General features: G+C 33.1%; 1 protein-coding gene across 5 annotated transcripts in view; it reads left to right on the top strand.

The window, feature by feature from the left end:
- Window positions 1-17,993, top strand: part of SLC30A6 (solute carrier family 30 member 6) — a 30,792-nt gene that overhangs the window by 2,102 nt on the left and 10,697 nt on the right. The window contains exons 1-10 of one of the 5 annotated variants that reach the window (XM_011372114.2): window positions 1,730-1,816; window positions 4,237-4,304; window positions 6,253-6,337; window positions 6,982-7,024; window positions 8,058-8,123; window positions 11,725-11,805; window positions 12,287-12,322; window positions 13,042-13,136; window positions 15,353-15,401; window positions 15,718-15,837. In XM_011372114.2, the coding sequence (XP_011370416.1) occupies window positions 6,310-6,337; window positions 6,982-7,024; window positions 8,058-8,123; window positions 11,725-11,805; window positions 12,287-12,322; window positions 13,042-13,136; window positions 15,353-15,401; window positions 15,718-15,837 (518 nt within the window). In that variant the 5' untranslated portion in view covers window positions 1,730-1,816; window positions 4,237-4,304; window positions 6,253-6,309. Of the gene's footprint in view, window positions 1-1,729; window positions 1,817-4,236; window positions 4,305-6,252; window positions 6,338-6,981; window positions 7,025-8,057; window positions 8,124-10,578; window positions 10,700-11,724; window positions 11,806-12,286; window positions 12,323-13,041; window positions 13,137-15,352; window positions 15,402-15,717; window positions 15,838-17,993 lie in introns of those variants that run through there. The other 4 variants (XM_011372113.2, XM_023537814.1, XM_011372115.2 and 1 more) reach the window with 4 other exon arrangements.

The raw sequence follows: 17,993 nt of genomic DNA, 5'->3' as shown, positions 1-17,993 counted from the left end.
ACCCACTGATAACAGTAATCAGAATTATTTTGGGGACCAAAATACCCACATGTAATTCTTTTAAGAACAGAGTATACTCATTAATATTGATATTAGCATCTCAAAGGAAAATAGTATATTGTTCCTTTTCAACTGAATTGGCTGAGAGCCTTATGGATTACACATGCACTGGTCCTTATTTGGATGCCAAAGTTAGTAACACTTTTTTCTGATGCTTTATTTTTACATTTTAAAGTATTTTTCACTTTATTACTTTTTTATTATGGAACATTTCAAACGTACACAAAAGTAGAATATATAATGAGCTCCTGTGTAGCCATCACTTGGCCTCAACAACGATCAACATTCTGCTATGTTTCTTATGCCAGTTTTCTGGAGCTCAGCCTTATTTTCTGCCTTTCCTGAGTCTCAATGCAACTAATAACATGTCTAAGCTTTGAAGAAATGAACTATGCCTTTTTATAACTACTGAGATTTCCTAGATGCTAACTGTAAGAAAATCATGCCTCTGCTTGAATTGGATCTGAGAGTTTTTCACATTTTCAGTCTTAATACCCAGTTCTGTTGCTTTCTATTTGAGTCAAAATGGCCAACTTTAGTGAGGTAGAAATGTAGGATGATTGTTACGGTGATTGTGACCTTTACCATCTAGGAAAATATTTTGTTAAAACCCAAATATTTAAGTACATGGCACTTAGCAATCGTTATTATGTATGACCAATGAAAATTATGAAGGATTTTTTTTCCCTGGAAATAATTACTTTGCTTTTGAAATAAATTTTTTTTTCACAGTTTATCTTTCCAAAGTTGTTGTTTGTCCGTCTGTTTTTAAAGTATTATGTTCTCAGCATGAAAGTATATAGTAAAATTGGTCACTTTTTCTTCATAACTTCTTGGTTTTATGTCCTACTAAGAAAAGACTTCTCCAATTCCAAGATTATAAATTATACATTCATAGTTTAAGTACTCTCTAGTTTTAATTTTAAAGTAATAAGAAATTATGGTATGGAGTACAGTGAGGATCCAACTTTACCATTTTTCAAACACCATTTATTGAATAACTCATTTTTCCCACTGATGTTGGATACTGCTGTAATCATAAGCTAATTTTTCATATGTGCTTGAACTCTCCTTTACGCTAAGGCTTTTGGCTTCCTGATCTTGAGTAGCAAATCCCACTCTGGTCATCACTCCGTCCCTTCTACCATTGGTAATCCCACTGCCAGACCCTTTCTCTGCTGGCCTCATACCATGTCCTGGCAGGAGCTACGGAAGCTACCTGGGATGTTCAATACTTTGAATGCCTAAGAGGGAACCTCAGAGGTTTTACTTCAGTAATAGTTGCCAAGCCTTTCATGTATAAAGCTTTGATAAAGTAAATTTTAATATTTTCTTTCCAGTAGAGCTATTTAACAAACTTTGCTTTTCTGGTTCAAAATTGCCTTATCCATTTAAAAATAAAAGAGTGTGGCCTGGAGCTAAAATGCCTAGGTTTGAATTTCTGCTCAGTTATTTACTAACATTGTGCCCTTGGAAAACTTACTAAGAATTTTTTTCACCTCATAGGATTATTGTATGAAATAAATAAGTACATGTAAAGTGTCTAGAATAAGTATTCGGCATGCATTGAGCATTCAGTGAATGTTGTTATTACTGTATCACTTTACAAGAATTATGGAGATGATTAGATATTTAAATGCTGATTTGTATATTTTTGTTTGTTTTAAAGGGGACAATTCATCTTTTTCGAAAACCACAGAGATCTTTTTTTGGCAAGTTATTACAGGAATTTAGACTGGTAGCAGCTGACCGAAGGGTAAGTTATTTTTATTTCTTAATCCTAATTTTAATTATTACACAAACATTATAACATTGAGAAAAGATAGTTTTTAAGGCAAATAGAAATCACTCTAGATCCCACCACACTGTTTTCATTTTTTTATGTTGGATAAGTAATTTTTTAATGAATAGTTACAGTACTTTGGTGTATAGTAGTTTTGCTTGGGAGGAAGTGAAGCTTCAGTTTTCTAATGCTAAAGAGTTTTCAGGAAAATTTGTTTTGTGACTGCCTTATGTTATTAATTAAAAAAATAAATGGATGTAGTCTGAAGCCATGTTTTCTTATTTTTAATGTAATGCAGGAAAAATATGCTTTGAGATTGTAAATAAAAAGAAATGATTGCTACCCTTTTTGGTTACCAATGTAGACTTTCTAATTGTTCTGTTTTCATTGTACTCTGTATTGTCTAAATTATACTATAAGCTCACTGAGAGCAGTGACAATATCTGTTTTGCTTATCGTTTTTATAAAAGTACAGAATAAGCACCTAATAAATATTTGATGAATTTTAAATAAACCTAGCTTCAGTGGAACATAATAAGCAGTGCTAATGATACCGGCCATGTATTGTGATACTAGACTAGAGACTTCTTTGATCTTTACCACTATATCTCCTGTTTCTAAAACCTTGGAATATAGTTAGAAGTCAATAATTCTAGTATTTGGAAATGTTATTGTGCCCTGAATGTTAAACTTCAAGAACCAAAGGTAGAGAATTCATTTGCTTCTTGTGTGTCTAGTCCTTTGAGGGTGCTCTCTTGAGAACAGATAGATAGAGCTCTGTGATGTTGATGGGAGGCAACTGCACTGCAGAAGTAAACAGGAAATTGTTTAACAGTACATTTTATTGAGGCACAGTGTACCACAAATATGTAGTAGAAACAAAGTTAATGTAGGAATCCTGAATTGTGCAGATAATCTCAGTCATAATTTAAATCATAAGAGATGTACCTGGCTCATCTCTCTTCACTACTACCCCTTGTCTTAGTTCTTGATGATTTCATGTTTCATGTGGAAGATCCTTGTAACTCTCTTTCTTATTTCCTCATCAAAAATAATCTTGTCCTCCATTCCTCCCAGCTTTCTACTCCTATGTTCATACCGTAGACCTTATCACTTATAATAGCTATATCCTCCCATTGTCTCAACTGCAAGCATTTCACTTATTAGTCACCATCTCTCGTCTCTCTAGTTCACTCCTTCTATTACCCCAACTCCAATGATTCTTCAGTCTTACCAGGACCTTCAGTCCATTAACTGCTATATTTTCACTATTTTTCATCTCCCTTATCCTCATTTGCTTACTTATCTAATTTATATTCTATCATTCATCATCATTTTCTCGCATATGCCTATAGCCTGAGAGAAACACAAAACGATGCTGATTGGTCTCACTTTAAATTCATCATCAAGTATGCCATTAATGCTGCTTATATCATATTTCCTTCATCCATTCAGTTTCCCATTTTCCTAAATGACTGTACCATACTATTTCCTTAAACTTACAAAACTAAATTCATCCTCACTCAGACCTTTTGATTTTGCTTCCTGTTTCACTAAAGGAAAAGAAGTAATCAGAAAAAACTTGCACACCCTGTCATTAGAACATCTCCCAACCCTCTGCCTACCCTTCTATTTCTATAAGTGAACTGTCTGTTCTGCTATATAATGCCAGTTCCTCTACTTGTGGCCTCCTCAAGGACAGTGTTCCTATAATTGTTTCTTCTGTCTCGTGCATCCTTGGTCCTTTTGCATTATGCTCCTCTTTCTTGCATCATTCTTACATGATACATATTCTGCTCTCAGCTACCGATTCATTTCTCTACTTTCTTTTTTAGCAGAACTACTTAAAGAATTGCCTTTACTTTCTTTGTTCACTTTCTGTTCTCCCTTTCTCTGTTAGATACCAGTCTGGCTCTAGTCCCCATTAATCCACAGAAACAGTTTTTATAAGGTAACTAATAACCTCCGTGTTGCCAAAACCAATAGTCATCCCCATTTCCCATCTTTCTTGACCTTCAACAGCATTGACAAAAATCAGTCACTTTTTCCTTAAAGCATTTTATTCATTTGGAATAAAATGAATAACACAACTCTTGGTTTTTTCCTACTTACTTGGCCATTATTTTTTAGTGTTCTTTGTTCTTCATCTTTCTAGGAGTTCCCAGGGCTTAGAGCTCCAGCCTCTCATTTCTGTTGATTATATGTAGGTAACACTTTCACCACCACACACTCATGACCCTATATTTATTTCTCAAGTTCTCCTCTACCTCCAGACTCCAATATATAATGAGTAGCCTTCTCAATATTTCCACTTGAATATCTAAAAGGCATCTCAAATTTAATATGGTCAAACCTATTACTTCCTCACTAAGTGACTACTCTTATTCTTCCAGATGCTCAAGCCAGAAACCTTGGGAATCATTCTTAGACCTCTCTTTTCCTCAAATCTCACATTCATTTTGTAAGTAAGTCATGCTAGCTCTATCTTCCATATAATACCCAGAATCTGACTTTCCTAATACCTTCTTACCACCTACAAAGCCTCCATCATTTCTCACATGCATTATTATAGTCACATTCTAAATGGTCGTCATACTTCCATCCTTGTCCTTATGTAGTATATTATACAGACAGAAGCCAGAATGATCTTTTAAAAATGAAAGCTATGTCACTTTCCATCTCATTTGGAATAAATCCATTCTTTTCCTATCATACAAGACACTACTTATATAACCTCAGACTCCCTCTTTCCTGTCTCGACTAGCTGTCCTTAGCCAGATACTCTTCTGTCTCAGGGCATTAGCACTGTGGTTCCCATTTTCTCCCAGATATCTGCATGCTTAGCATTTTTGCCTCAGATTTCTGGTCACATGTCACCTTACCAAAGAGGTCTTTTCTGACCATCTTATGTAGAAGAACAACTCTTTCATATCTCCCATATTGTGTTCTAACTATATTCTGTTTTTTCTTCCTAGCATTTATCACCACTTGACTTTATGTATTTGCTTATTGTCTGTCACCCCATCTGGATTATAAGGTTCATGTTTTGTTCACTACTGTATCTCCAGTGCCTAGAATAATGTCTGTTATAAAATAAATATTCAAATATGTGTTGATTTAGCAGTAGAGCTACAGAGAGTATCATTTTCATATTACATGCTTTGTCCTCCTTTCCTGACTACTATTGAATCCTTGTCCTGACTAGACCCCATGTCCAGTCATTTCATAAATGTCTTTACTAGTATTAGAGTCCCTTGTTCCATTAATCTAGCATATCAGCTCTCAAGTCTATAACATCCCTACCTCATGTGCTTCTCTGGTTTTGCTTCTGGGTGTAGAGGAAGTTCCAGAATGGTGTCCACCATAAATTCATGCTGGTAATTCTTGCTCTCCTTTTTGATGATTCAATATTATATTCACTATAATAGCTATTCCACAAATTTTCTTCTGGATTTAAGTTTCCAGTCCTATTTTACCATATCCCTTAAATTTAGAAAATGGCCTTGCTTCTTTTATAGAGATTTATAGGCTATTAGCTCTGTGCTACTTCACTGTCACTTCTTTCTGCTTCTCATCCCTTCAGTCTTTTTTTTTATTCTCACTTTTTTCAAAGGTGTTCTTCCTTTCTAAACCTACACCTTTCATCTGCATTCTAAAACCATCTTTTCTCAATCCACATTTGATCTTTGCAGTTATATCTAATTTTAACACCTCCAAATAACTGCCTTTTCACTAATTTCTTTAATAGCTACTTTCAAACAAGCATAGGTCTCCCTTCTTTGTAGGGAGTAGAATGAAACAAAAATAAAAACACTTCACTTGATCTGTTCTTTATTTTTAGAATGCCTTTCCTCTTTCCTCTGATGACATCCTTGTATTTTCAAGGTGTATCTCAGGTCCTCCCTCTTCTATGAACTTCTAAACTATAGAAGTTCTTTCTCTCTTTTGTGATCCTATTTCATACAACGTATTTGGTAAGTAACCAAGTACTGTCTTTCGTGGGAGGGGTGACTTTATTTTGATATACTTTCAAATTTAGTTACAAGATTAATGTATAAGGAACTCCTTTATGCCCTTTACTCAGATTCACCACTTGCTTACATTTTGCCCCATTTGCTCTGTCATTGTCTCTGTGTACACATTTATAGAGACAAAATGATACTTGAGTTTAAGTGTCAGAATTTATTTTATCTTGACTAATTCCCCTTCTAGAATTATTCTTTTAGATTTATATATTGTAAAACAATTTGGTTGATGAGAATTTTGATAAATTTAGAAAATGTGACACTTTTTTGGAAGAAAGTTGTACTTATTCCTTTGAATATCAAAAGTATGAATTACAGCAACTTCAGTAGACCCAGTGGAGTATATCAGCACTCTGCAAATAAGAATGATTTTCTTTTTCACAGTCCTGGAAGATACTGCTCTTTGGTGCCATAAACTTAACATGTACTGGCTTCCTTCTTATGTGGTGCAGCTCCACTAACAGCATAGGTATGTCGCCATTCTTCTTTTTCTGGAGTTAACTATTGGTTTCACTTGTATTTTTCTGTTTTTAAATAAAAGTGTTTTTTCCTTTACACAGAATATATTACTCTGAAATATAACTCAAAAGATTTAAACAAAGTACTCTATTTGAAAAGTGCCTTGTAAACTATAAAGCTTGCTTTGATTTGTTAGGTATTATCTTTTTAAAGGAGCTATTATTTTTTAAAGAAAAACTTTAAATCTTTTTGAAAAACTGAGATTCCTTTTTAATGTGATAGATTAGTATTTCAGTTTATGCAGTTTATAAGTAGGAATTTTGAGTAAGATTTGATTTTTCTTGAAAGAGGAAATCTCTAATATGTTTATTATGTCTTGACTTCTTATATTTTTATGTACCATTATTATTATCTTGCTATTTAAAGAATACATAGTACTCAGATAACAGAAGAAGGTAAAAAATATTATTATAGGTCTTTTGAGCATATACTGTTCATTTTTCCTGATGGAGAAATCGGGTTCTAAAGTAAGCTTTTGTATAGCCAACTTGGGCTACATACATTTATCAAATTTACTATATAATTGCCCACATATGAGGTTACTCAGTGACTTATCTTTTTGGTAATGAATACCTTAATCAATGTGTTTTACAGCTTTAACTGCCTATACTTACCTGACCATTTTTGATCTATTTAGGTAAGTTTTTAAAAATCACCTGATGTTTTGAAGCTAATAAGGAATTTGTTGCACTGAATTTATGGTTTTCTTTGCTTGAAGGAGAATATTCTGAGCATGCGAAATAAGCAAAATTGTCAACATAGAACTTATATACAAACAATAAGTTAACAGAAATACTGGAGGAAAATATTCCATTTACATAGCAACAAAAATGACAATATCCAGGCATTAGTTAGGTCAGAGGCTTCAGGTGCCTATCCATGAGGATTAGCTGTGGCTAGGGAGCAGAGTCATGTAAGAATGCACCAGTACTCACTTTAATTGTGTAGATAGGAAAAGAAATGAGGGACATTAATAGCTGAGAAGTGAGTAATTGTGAGCTAGGGAGACAACCTGTTGGCTCCCTGCTTACATGGGGCCTTTCATATTTCCGTATAAGGGTTGCAAAATACTTAAACATTAATATCTTCAAAATCTGTGCCATAGGAGTGTGTTATAAGGATATCTTTTCATCAATCACATAATTAAATCTACCTAATTGGTCTAAAACAATCTGAACTGAATTACCAGAATTTCACATGTAGTAAGTTGTTTTATGTGAATCTCCACCGTACTTAGAAAATGTACATAATTTTATCCCATCCAGAATGTTACTATTTAATTTAACTTTTAATAAAGATTAAAGTATATCAAAGTTAAAATTTATCATATATGCCTAGAACAAAATATATTATCATTATTATTACTGTGTCATTTTTTGCATGCTCAGTTACAGAAACCATTTAGGATGGATCTCTTACTGAGTAGAGAATCTATGGGTTTAGGTTCTGTTTAACTGACTTAATGATGTATCATAACTCAGTTCCTCAACATGTTAAATCTCATGCTCTAGGATGCTCATTATGAATAGATTACAAATTATTAGATAACTTATTAATTTAGTCTGTGTAAATACTGATAACTTTCAGCAGTTTAGGAATTCTAAAAACTTTTTATTCTGCATGTTCTAGCCATCGTTATAATACCAAAATTTATTTTTCTTTTTACATAGTTTAATGACATGTTTAATAAGTTACTGGGTAATGGTGAGGAAACCTAGCCCTGTCTATTCATTTGGGTAAGTTCAAATTATTTTATTTTCTACTAACTTATTGCTATTAAATAGTAGTCATATTTGGCAGTAATGAGCTAGCTAGAGTATTTCTAGAAAATAAATGGTACCTGCTTAGTGGAATGATGATCAAATGTGAAAGTAGATAGAAAAAGATCTTCTAAGAGGATTCTAATAAGAAACATGAATATTTAAATTTAAGTCATATTAAAATAAAATGTTCACATGAGGTTCTTTGCTATTTTATAAAACAAATATTAACATAAAATGTTCAAATTAAGTTCTGTAGTACTTTGGAAATCTCTTATGTTAGTTAAAGGAGGTACAGAGGATTTCCATGTAAAAGTATCTTCCAGATGGTAAAGTAAATATGATATATTTTAACATCAGTTTAGTGGTGGAGATGGATTTTTATTTTAAGACTGGATTTTTGAAAGCAATGGACCGATAGAATTTGAAATTTCTGTTTTTATAGTTTTAGAAATTACTGAAAGTTGGAAGATAATCTTTTATATTAGAGGTTTTTAAAAATATATATTAGAAAAATATAAGTCCTTTCAAATTCAAGGAAACAACTTGAAAGAATTTTACTTTGGTAAAGAAACTCTTGTACCAAACTTACCCTTCTTCACCATACCATTCACTGGGATTATATTCTTTTGAACAAAATCAGGATTTTTTTACTTAAACAATGGGACAGAGTAAACATAAAATGTTTATGTAAAATGAAGATATTTATAAGTGTCACTGAAATTTAATAGGGTTGGACTATTACTATAATAATCAGTTGTAAGATATAGATATCTGTATATGGAAATCTATGACTGAGTCAAGGCTTTTGATTGTTAAGTGACAAAAATCCAACTCAGACTAGTTTGGGGAGAAAAATGGGGACTTTTGTCTTTATGTAACCAAAATGTAGAAAGACTCAGATACTTGGCATAGGGACTAGAACTCTTAGGACATTGTCTTTCTGTTACCTCTCAGGCTTGCTTCTTTCTGCATTTCAGGTTCAGTTTCTAAGATCACTTTACCATTCTGGAATGGTAGATAACTCCTAGGCAGACCTCAACTCATACCTTGTTAACTTCATCCTAGAAGGCTCTTTCCCACTTCTAGTTCAAAAATGTATGAGAATGGACTGCTGATGGGTCCAGGTTGGAACAGATGTTAGTCTTTAAATCAGTTACTGTGGCCAGGAGACAAGGTCAAGTAAGGACATGACAGCTTCCATTTTGACTCATTGCTTAGCGTGAATGGAAAAGGAAGGAGCAATTGAACAATAAGATTAAGCATTCATTTGTATTCAGTCATGTAGCTTGAAGTATCTATATTTAATAATTCCAAAATCCAGTTCTTTGGCTCTGAGATCTCATTCAGATTACCTTTTTGACAGCTTCATAGAGATGTCTAGTTGGTGTCTTAAGCTTAGGCTAGAATCCTTTTTTTCTTACCCAAAAACCTGTTTCTCTGCAGTTTTTCCCATCTCAGTAAACATACTGTCATTAATTTGCTCAAAAAAATTCTAGGCATAATCCTTGATTATTTTCTCATTACTCACATCTATTCTTCAGCAGGTTATGTCACGGTAACCTGAAAACACATCCAGAATCTGTTCCCATTCCTATTACTATCTCCACTATTACCATCCTATCCAAGGTACCTTCATTTCTTTCCTTAACCAATGACCATCATCCTAACTGGTCCCATGCTTTTGCTCTTGCCCCCTAATGTCCATTTCTCCATAAATCAGCCAGAACATTTTCCTTTTTAAACCTAAATCATACTGTTACTCTCTCCCTTAAAACCATCCAATTGGTTCCTATCATATTAGAATAGAATCCTCACTCTTTTCCCTAATTTTTAGAGCCCTTATATGAACTGTGCCCTGCCTACTTTTTTTCTCTTATCACTCATATACCCTCTATACCACACTTTTTTTTTCTGTAATTTGAACACAACTAATTCATTCCTTCCTTAGGGACTTTGTACAAGCTATTCTCTGCTTGAAATACTCTTTACCTAATCTTTGCAAGATGCACTCCATCTTAAGATCACTAAATGCTAATGTCATTAAGTGACTAGGCCCAATCTAAAATAGATTCTAAAATAGATCTTGTTACATCAGATTAATATAATTCTCTCTATAGAACTTACCAGAACTTTAGTTATTCCGTCTCCCTCTTTAAAATATAATTTCATGGTAGCAGGAACCGTATCTTGTTGTGTATTACATCTTTGCACACATTTGTTCCTGTAAAGCTATTTCATTGATATAAACATTTATTGAAAAAAATTCATCCTTCCCCTATGCTTTTATGTGCTACCTTTTTCATAAATCAGGTGACTATGTAGGTCTGGTTTTGTATTCTCTTTTCTGTTCAATTTACTGTATTTGTCTGTCTTGCATTAGTACAGGCATACCTCGTTTTATTGCGCTTCGCTTTATTGCACTTCACAGATGTTGCATTTTATTCACAAATTGAAGGCAAGACTTCCTCCAGCAAAAAGATTACAGACTACTTTATTGAGATACTCACTATATTGAGGTGGTCTGGAACCAGATACGCAATATTTCCAAGGTATGCCTGTACTATACTCTGTTAGTTACTTTGAAATAAATCTTGATAACTCGTAGTCTAAATCGTCCAGCTTTGTTCTTCAGATTGTCTTTGCTTTCCTTCATCTTTTGCATTTCGATATACACTCTAATATCAGCATATCAATTTTACAAATAACATTGCTGCGTTTACAGGTTTTTTAATCTTTTATAACCCCCTTTTTTTACTTACATATTTTCATGTCAATAAATATGTTCTATGTATTTTTAATAATGCATAAGTTTCTATCGTTCCAACATTCTTCCTTTATAAGCAGCAATGCAATGAATATCCTTAATTATTTTATTATCTTTTCTGAAGATGATTATTTTCTTGAAAAATTTTAAGCACTTATACTTATAGTAAGTATTGAATGCCATAAACTATGTGTTGTGGGAAAAACTAAAATGATTAAGACAACAGCCCCTGACCTCCAACTGATAGTTTAGGTATTAAAAGGCATTCTCATATGATCATAATTATATGTATAAGTGTGAGACAGTATAATAAGTGGTTAAAATTATGAACTCTGGAGCCAGAGTACCCAAGTTCCAAAACCTGACTCCTCCACTTGTTAGTTATCTGACTCTAAACAGTTACTTTTCCTTTTTGTGTTTCAAGTTCCTTATCTCTCTCTTCTTTGGATAAAATAACCCTCATTAAGGGGTTGGGAGGTTTAGGTGAGATAATATGTTAAGCACTTTGACCAGTGTCTAACACAAGATGGGTCAATTAAGTGTTAGCTGTTAATTATATAATGGTTATTTCTAAAAAATAAGAGCCATAAGTGGCTCATATATGTTGTACAGATAGGCACTCTTTTTAATCTGTGATGTTCATTGTTTATTACCATTCTAGAAACACTCTAGTCTGCTTTAACAGTATTTGGCTTATAATAGGCACATATGTATATTGAGTGAGTGAATAAATGAATGTAAATGTGTTCTAGAGATACTGATTTGTAAACTGAAAGAATTATACTGATCTAATTAATTTTCTGCTTTCAGATTTGAAAGATTAGAAGTCCTGGCTGTATTTGCCTCCACAGTCTTGGCACAGTTGGGAGCTCTCTTTATATTAAAAGAAAGGTATGTTTGTATCTAATGTTAATGTCATTCTAAATTCCGCCTGTGCTACCTTTGGGAACATAAAGAATGCACTGAGACACACACCTGGTTTGAAGAGTATACATATGAAGATGAACAGCGATGGAGTTTTGACAGTACAGTTTCTTCATATTTCAGACTTTTCTCTCTTCTTTTCACCCTTCTTTTAATATGTTCTTGAGGCTACTAAATCCGAAAATAGGTGGGTGTGAATGGAAGAAAGGGATTTGGTCATATGTGTTATAATGCTTAGTACAACCCCATTGAAACAGGTTTGGTAGAGAAAAATCAACATTACATGTCGAGGATAATTTGTGAGTTTCCTTGCTTCGTCCCTGCTAATAATCAATAATTGGTTATCATATAAAAAAGATATTGTGAGTTGAGTTATCTATATGTTTAGTAAAGCTTTTTAATTTTGTAATTTACAAGACTTATTTAATACATTATTTTTTCCTTTTAGTGCAGAACGCTTTTTAGAGCAGCCCGAGATACACACGTAAGATTTTGCTTTTATCATAACATAGAACTTACTGTTAAGTTTAATTCCCAACTTAATTCGTATATTATTAAATAACGATTACTTTGACCAGTATGAGAATTCAGAATATGGCAGCATACATTTTGCTCGTATTTCACAAACAAAATCCCCAAATCCAAATCCTTTTCACCCTTCACTGTTCCAAACCCTTATGCTGCAGAACAAAGGCACCTCTCTTCTGGCTTTAGACTCCTCATGGTTTTCGAGCCTGGATCATGACACTAAGCCAGCCCTGTCTGGTCTTCTGTAATTTAAAATTTGATTCTCACAATCTCTTAGGAGTACCTATAGAAAAGATGGAATTGTTATTACCTACCACATATTACCAACTATATGGGCTTGAGCTATTTTGGTCAGTTTAATTTAGGACAGTTTCACCTGTCCAGTGTGCTGTAAACCAAATGCCATTAGCATTTATACAAATTTATAACAGGATTTACCTGTAAGAAGATAATATTAATGCCAAGAGTTTATTTTTTTTCATGTAAGATGGAGCAGCAGTAGACAGGACATGAATTATAGGACTCGAAGCCAAGTTTAGATTCTGCTCTGCTAATACCAAACCGTAGAAGCAGACCGCTGTGCCTTTCCATCTCTTAGTCTTTCTACATGCTGAAATTACATATTGATATTACCAAGAAAAAATAATGATAAATATTATTGTTGGCTTTTTTTAGGGGAAGATTATTAGTTGGTACGTTTGTGGCTCTTTCTTTCAACCTGTTCACGATGCTTTCTATTCGGAATAAACCTTTTGCTTATGTCTCTGAAGGTATGTTTTTTATTTATCGTTAATAAAAATTCAATTAATATAAAAATAAAAATAAGTCTTTTGTCTGTTTCTTTAACTCATAAATCAGTGAGAAAGTATATCCTAAAGAGAATTACGAACATCTCCCAGATGTTCTCAAGTCTTCTTTAAGCAGAGAATTATAAGACAAAATCTAATTAGTTGAAGCTTTAAAATAACATATTACTTAAAAACAGATAGAACTGACATATATGTTAAATTGAATGTGGTGAAAAATTACATTTGCCAAATAACATGAATGAGATTTTAGATGTATAACCTATCTATGAAAAGTCTATTTGCAAGCATTTTAGGAGCATCGTAAGATGTAAAATAGTTGGTGTGCCCACTGCAAGTAATTTAATTCTGTTAATTAAATAAGTTCCCAGGAACTTCTTTTTGGCAGTGGTGGGTAGGCATATACTTGAAAGTAGGAGAACTTATTTTGGTTTTGAAATATTCTTAATTTTCAAGTCTTTACAAATTCAGACTGATTTTTTTTGTTTTACCTCAGTGGTCTAAATTATTGTTATTTTTCGATAATTTTAATGTTTTGGAATTCTAACCCACAAAGGATTAACCACAGAAGTGGGCTGTACGCACAGACCGACATTTCGAAGCAGAGATAATGAGGGTCTTTTTATGTCTCACTGACTTGAACTGCAGTACAGTCAAGAGAGGAAAGCTTTCTAAGATGCCCACCCAAGTTTAAATGACTTCATGAGAGTTATAAAGTATGAGTTGTGTTTGCATGAGAGAGTTTAAGAGTTTATTGCACAAACTTGAAAATTAAATAATGATATTTGTGAAGACCAGAATTATTTTGAAAAACTTTATGAATTATTAAAGTCGTATGTTGCTCACTCTAGGAGTTTTAAAAAGGTACAGAGATTTAGAAACATATTTCTCTGTAAAGATCAGGAAGATACAAGAAGAAAATACTGATAATCTCACAACTAAGAGATAACATCTGTGAACCTTTCTGTTATTCCTTTGATTCTTTATGTACATATACATATCTTTACATATTTAGAATTGTATGTATTTATAATTTGTCTGTTTTTTTCCAGTTAACAGTTTTGAATTTTGCCTCATTACTCTTTGAAATGTCTTGAATTTTGCCTCATTACTCTTTGAAAAAAATGTTTTTTTGGAATGCTCGTATAATACTCTGTCCTATGAATATTTTTAAATATTAGTCTATTTTTATACATCCAGTTTTTTCTTTTACAAATAATGCTCTAATCGGCTTCGTATTAAATTTCTTGTATGCATTTCTGTTCCTTTTTTAGGATGAATTCCCAGAGAAGATATTATAAATGGATTAAAAATACATTATTTTTAAAGGCTTTGATGTATATTGTCAGATTTATTTATAGAAAGATTTTCTAGTTTGTATTTTCATTAGCTGAAAATTAAAGTTCCCAGAAACATCAAGATTTGTGACATTAGTTGAAATTTGAGTGGAAAATAATATTGAGACCTTATTATCTGCTAGGCATTGTACTAAATGATTAGGTAGAATAACCCACTAAATTCTCCCTATATAACCTAATGAGGTAAATAATTATATCATTCTCATTTTACACTGAAACACTAAGAGATTAAGTCACTTGCCCCATGCCACACGTCTGGTTAAAGGCAGAGCTGGCATCAGAGGCTGCTCCTAACTGCTCTATTATACTGCTTTTGTGTAAGATTTGCCAATCTTTTTTACATCACAGTACACATAAAAAATGGATGGATAAATTAACACCCTGGGATAAATGTGAGAAGATGCTTGAGCCTTGAGGCTACCTATCCAGTGACAGTAATTGGCAGGTGTCTTCGGATGTAGCCAAGTCCCTACCTGGCCTTTCTGAGCACTGAGCGAATTAATAATTGGTATACCTATAACCCATTCTCAGCACACTGGTTAGGAGGCTCTGCTTTGCAGTATAAAGAGCCTTTAAAACTTCAAATTAATAGTAACGACGACATGTAAGTTTACTAATTCCTTCTAAATTTAGGTCAACTAAATATAGTTGAAACTGCTTTTGATTTAGTATCTTAAAGGCATAAGTGGAAAATGTTCTATATTTGAGGAGTCACATATTCTTTTGTAATATTAATGAATCATTGCCAAACTTATTTTTAAGAAATCAAGTATTTCTGGTAGTTTATTCTATCTAGATAATTTAAATATTTTCTTCTTAAAGCTGCTAGTACGAGTTGGCTTCAGGAGCATGTTGCAGATCTTAGTCGAAGGTAAGATGTTATGGGGTTTCATGACACGCGTGATTTTAAATGAATGAACAAGAAATGCATCTGTTATGGGAACTTACATGATTCATTGCTGAGGTTAATACATGAATCTCACAGATAAGATTCTTATTCTTGCTTTACTTTTTCTTACTTTTTAATTGATGATACAAAAGAGACCTTTATGAGTGGAAGAGCTCTGTTCCTAAATCCTCTTTGCTTGCTTTAAAAGATATATTCTATGATACGAAAATGTAAGTCATCTTTTACAAGATTTTTATCAGTATTACGTGAATACTCTTTTTGTTTGTTTTTCTTGTAGCTTGTGTGGAATTATTCCAGGACTTAGCAGTATCTTCCTTCCCCGAATGAATCCATTTGTTTTGATTGATCTTGCTGGAGCATTTGCTCTTTGTATTACATATATGCTAATCGAAATTAAGTAAGTATTTTTTATTTCTGTCGTGTGTTTTCACTTGACTTTTAAGGGCATCATCGATGGAATGGATAGGGGTTAAGCTCATAGTGTTTGTTCATGACCTATGTAACTTTGGTCACATCTTGTCCTCACATTTCTTCATTTGAAAAAGTAAGAGGGTTGTATTCAATAAATATTTTTCACCACAATCTATAGTGCTGAATTAATTCCTCACTGCTGACCCAATGAGTAAAACTGAGAAGAGGATGGTAAGGAGAAATAAGCACCACTTTACTATTGTTGAGAGAGGGAAGAGAAGAGGAAGGAGGTGTGAAGCAATTTTTAAAAAAGCAAGCCTTTTAGGAAATAGCTGCTTTAAGCTTAACATTTTATGACATATGATTCTTTGACTACTTACCCTTTAAATATTAGTGTTTACTAGAATCTGTCCTTAATCTTTTTCCTGTTTTGTGTACTTTCCTGGGAGATCACATACAATTACTTGTTTTTACTTCTCTGTGTTTTCCAAACCTTTATTTCTAGCTCTGATCTATACTGAATTCCAAAAGGTATATCTTACCTCGACTGAACCCATTTTCTCCTGTCCCCAAAACTATTTCTTGTCTGTCTTGTCTTAGTGAATTGCTACTACCATCTATTCCATTGCATTATTTTTTTTTAATTGTGTTAAAGCGTACGTAACATATTTACCATTTTAACTATTTTAAGCATACCATTCAGTGGTATTAAGTACATTTACATTGTTGTGCAACCATCACCATTATTCATCTTCAGAACTCCTTCATCTTCAACTTTGTAAATAGTAACTTCCTGTCCTCCCCTCTTCCAGCCCCTGGCAACCACTATTCTACATTCTGTCTATGAATTTGACTAAGTACTTCATGTAAATGAAATCATACAATATTTGTCTTTTTGTGTCAGGCTTATTTCACTTAGTATAATATTTTCAGGATTCATTTATGTTGTAGCATGTATGAGAATTTTCTTCCTTTTCAAAGTTGAATAATTTTTCATTTTGTGTACATACCACATTTTGTTTGCCATTTCATCCAGCAGTGAACATCTAGGTTGTTTCCACCTTTTGTCTGTTGTGAATAATACTGCTATGAACATAGGTGTGCAGCTATCTGTTAGAGTCCCTGCTTTTAATTCTTGTGGGTATATATCTAGAAGTAGAATTTATGGATCATATGATAATTCAGTGTTTAATTTTTTGAGGACCTTCTACACATTCTTAAATAACTATTTTTCCTCCCTCTTCACTCTCACCTCTCTCCAAGCCAGTTATTATTTATTTATCTATCTATCTACTTATTTATTTATTTTTACAGCAGAAAAGAAAAGCTTTATTAGAAGGGAAAGTATACTTCGAGATGTGGAAGTGGGCCTGAGCAAGAGAAATGTGGCTCAAAAGGCCCCCAAGCCAGTTTTATTTGGTCACCTAGTCTTGTGTTTTTTGTTTAAAAAACATTTTTAGACTCACTCTGCTGTACATTATATCCCCAGAACTTATGTGTCTTAATACTGAAAGTTTGTACCTTTGACCATCTTTACCCATTTCCACCACCCCTGCCTCAGGCAACCACTAATCTATTCTCTATTCTTAGGAGTTTGATTTTTAAGATTCCACATATAAATGAGATCATACAGTATTAATCTTTCTCTGACTTATTTCACTTAGCATTATTCCCTTAGGGTCCATCAATGTTGTCCCAAATGTTAAGATATCCTTTTTTTTATGGCTAAATAATATTTGTGTGTTTGTGTGCATGTGCACACACGTATATACCAAATTTTCTTTATCCATTCATGTCTCAATGAGCACTTGTTTCCATGTTTTGGCTATTGTAAATAATAGTCTTGTCACCTAGTTATGTTTAATTTTTCTTTTTAATATTTATCTGTCCCCTTCTTCCCATTCTCAGACTGCTCCCCAAATTGAGGCCTTTATCATCATTTCCTTGGCCTAATTAGAACAGTCTTCTGATCATCTAATTTTTATTATCACACATCTCGAGTTACCATCTATTTTGATACTAGTGTAATCATTCAGAATTGCTATTCTGGACATATTCTCTTGTTTCAAAATCCTCCCCTTTCCATATTTAAAAAAGTTAAAAGTTTTTAGCACAATAAAGCCCCTATCAACCTTACTAGAC

This window comes from Pteropus vampyrus, unplaced genomic scaffold (assembly GCF_000151845.1).
Source record: "Pteropus vampyrus isolate Shadow unplaced genomic scaffold, Pvam_2.0 Scaffold200, whole genome shotgun sequence".
Taxonomy (NCBI): domain Eukaryota; kingdom Metazoa; phylum Chordata; class Mammalia; order Chiroptera; family Pteropodidae; genus Pteropus; species Pteropus vampyrus.
This window is presented reverse-complemented; position numbering and strand designations above follow the sequence as displayed.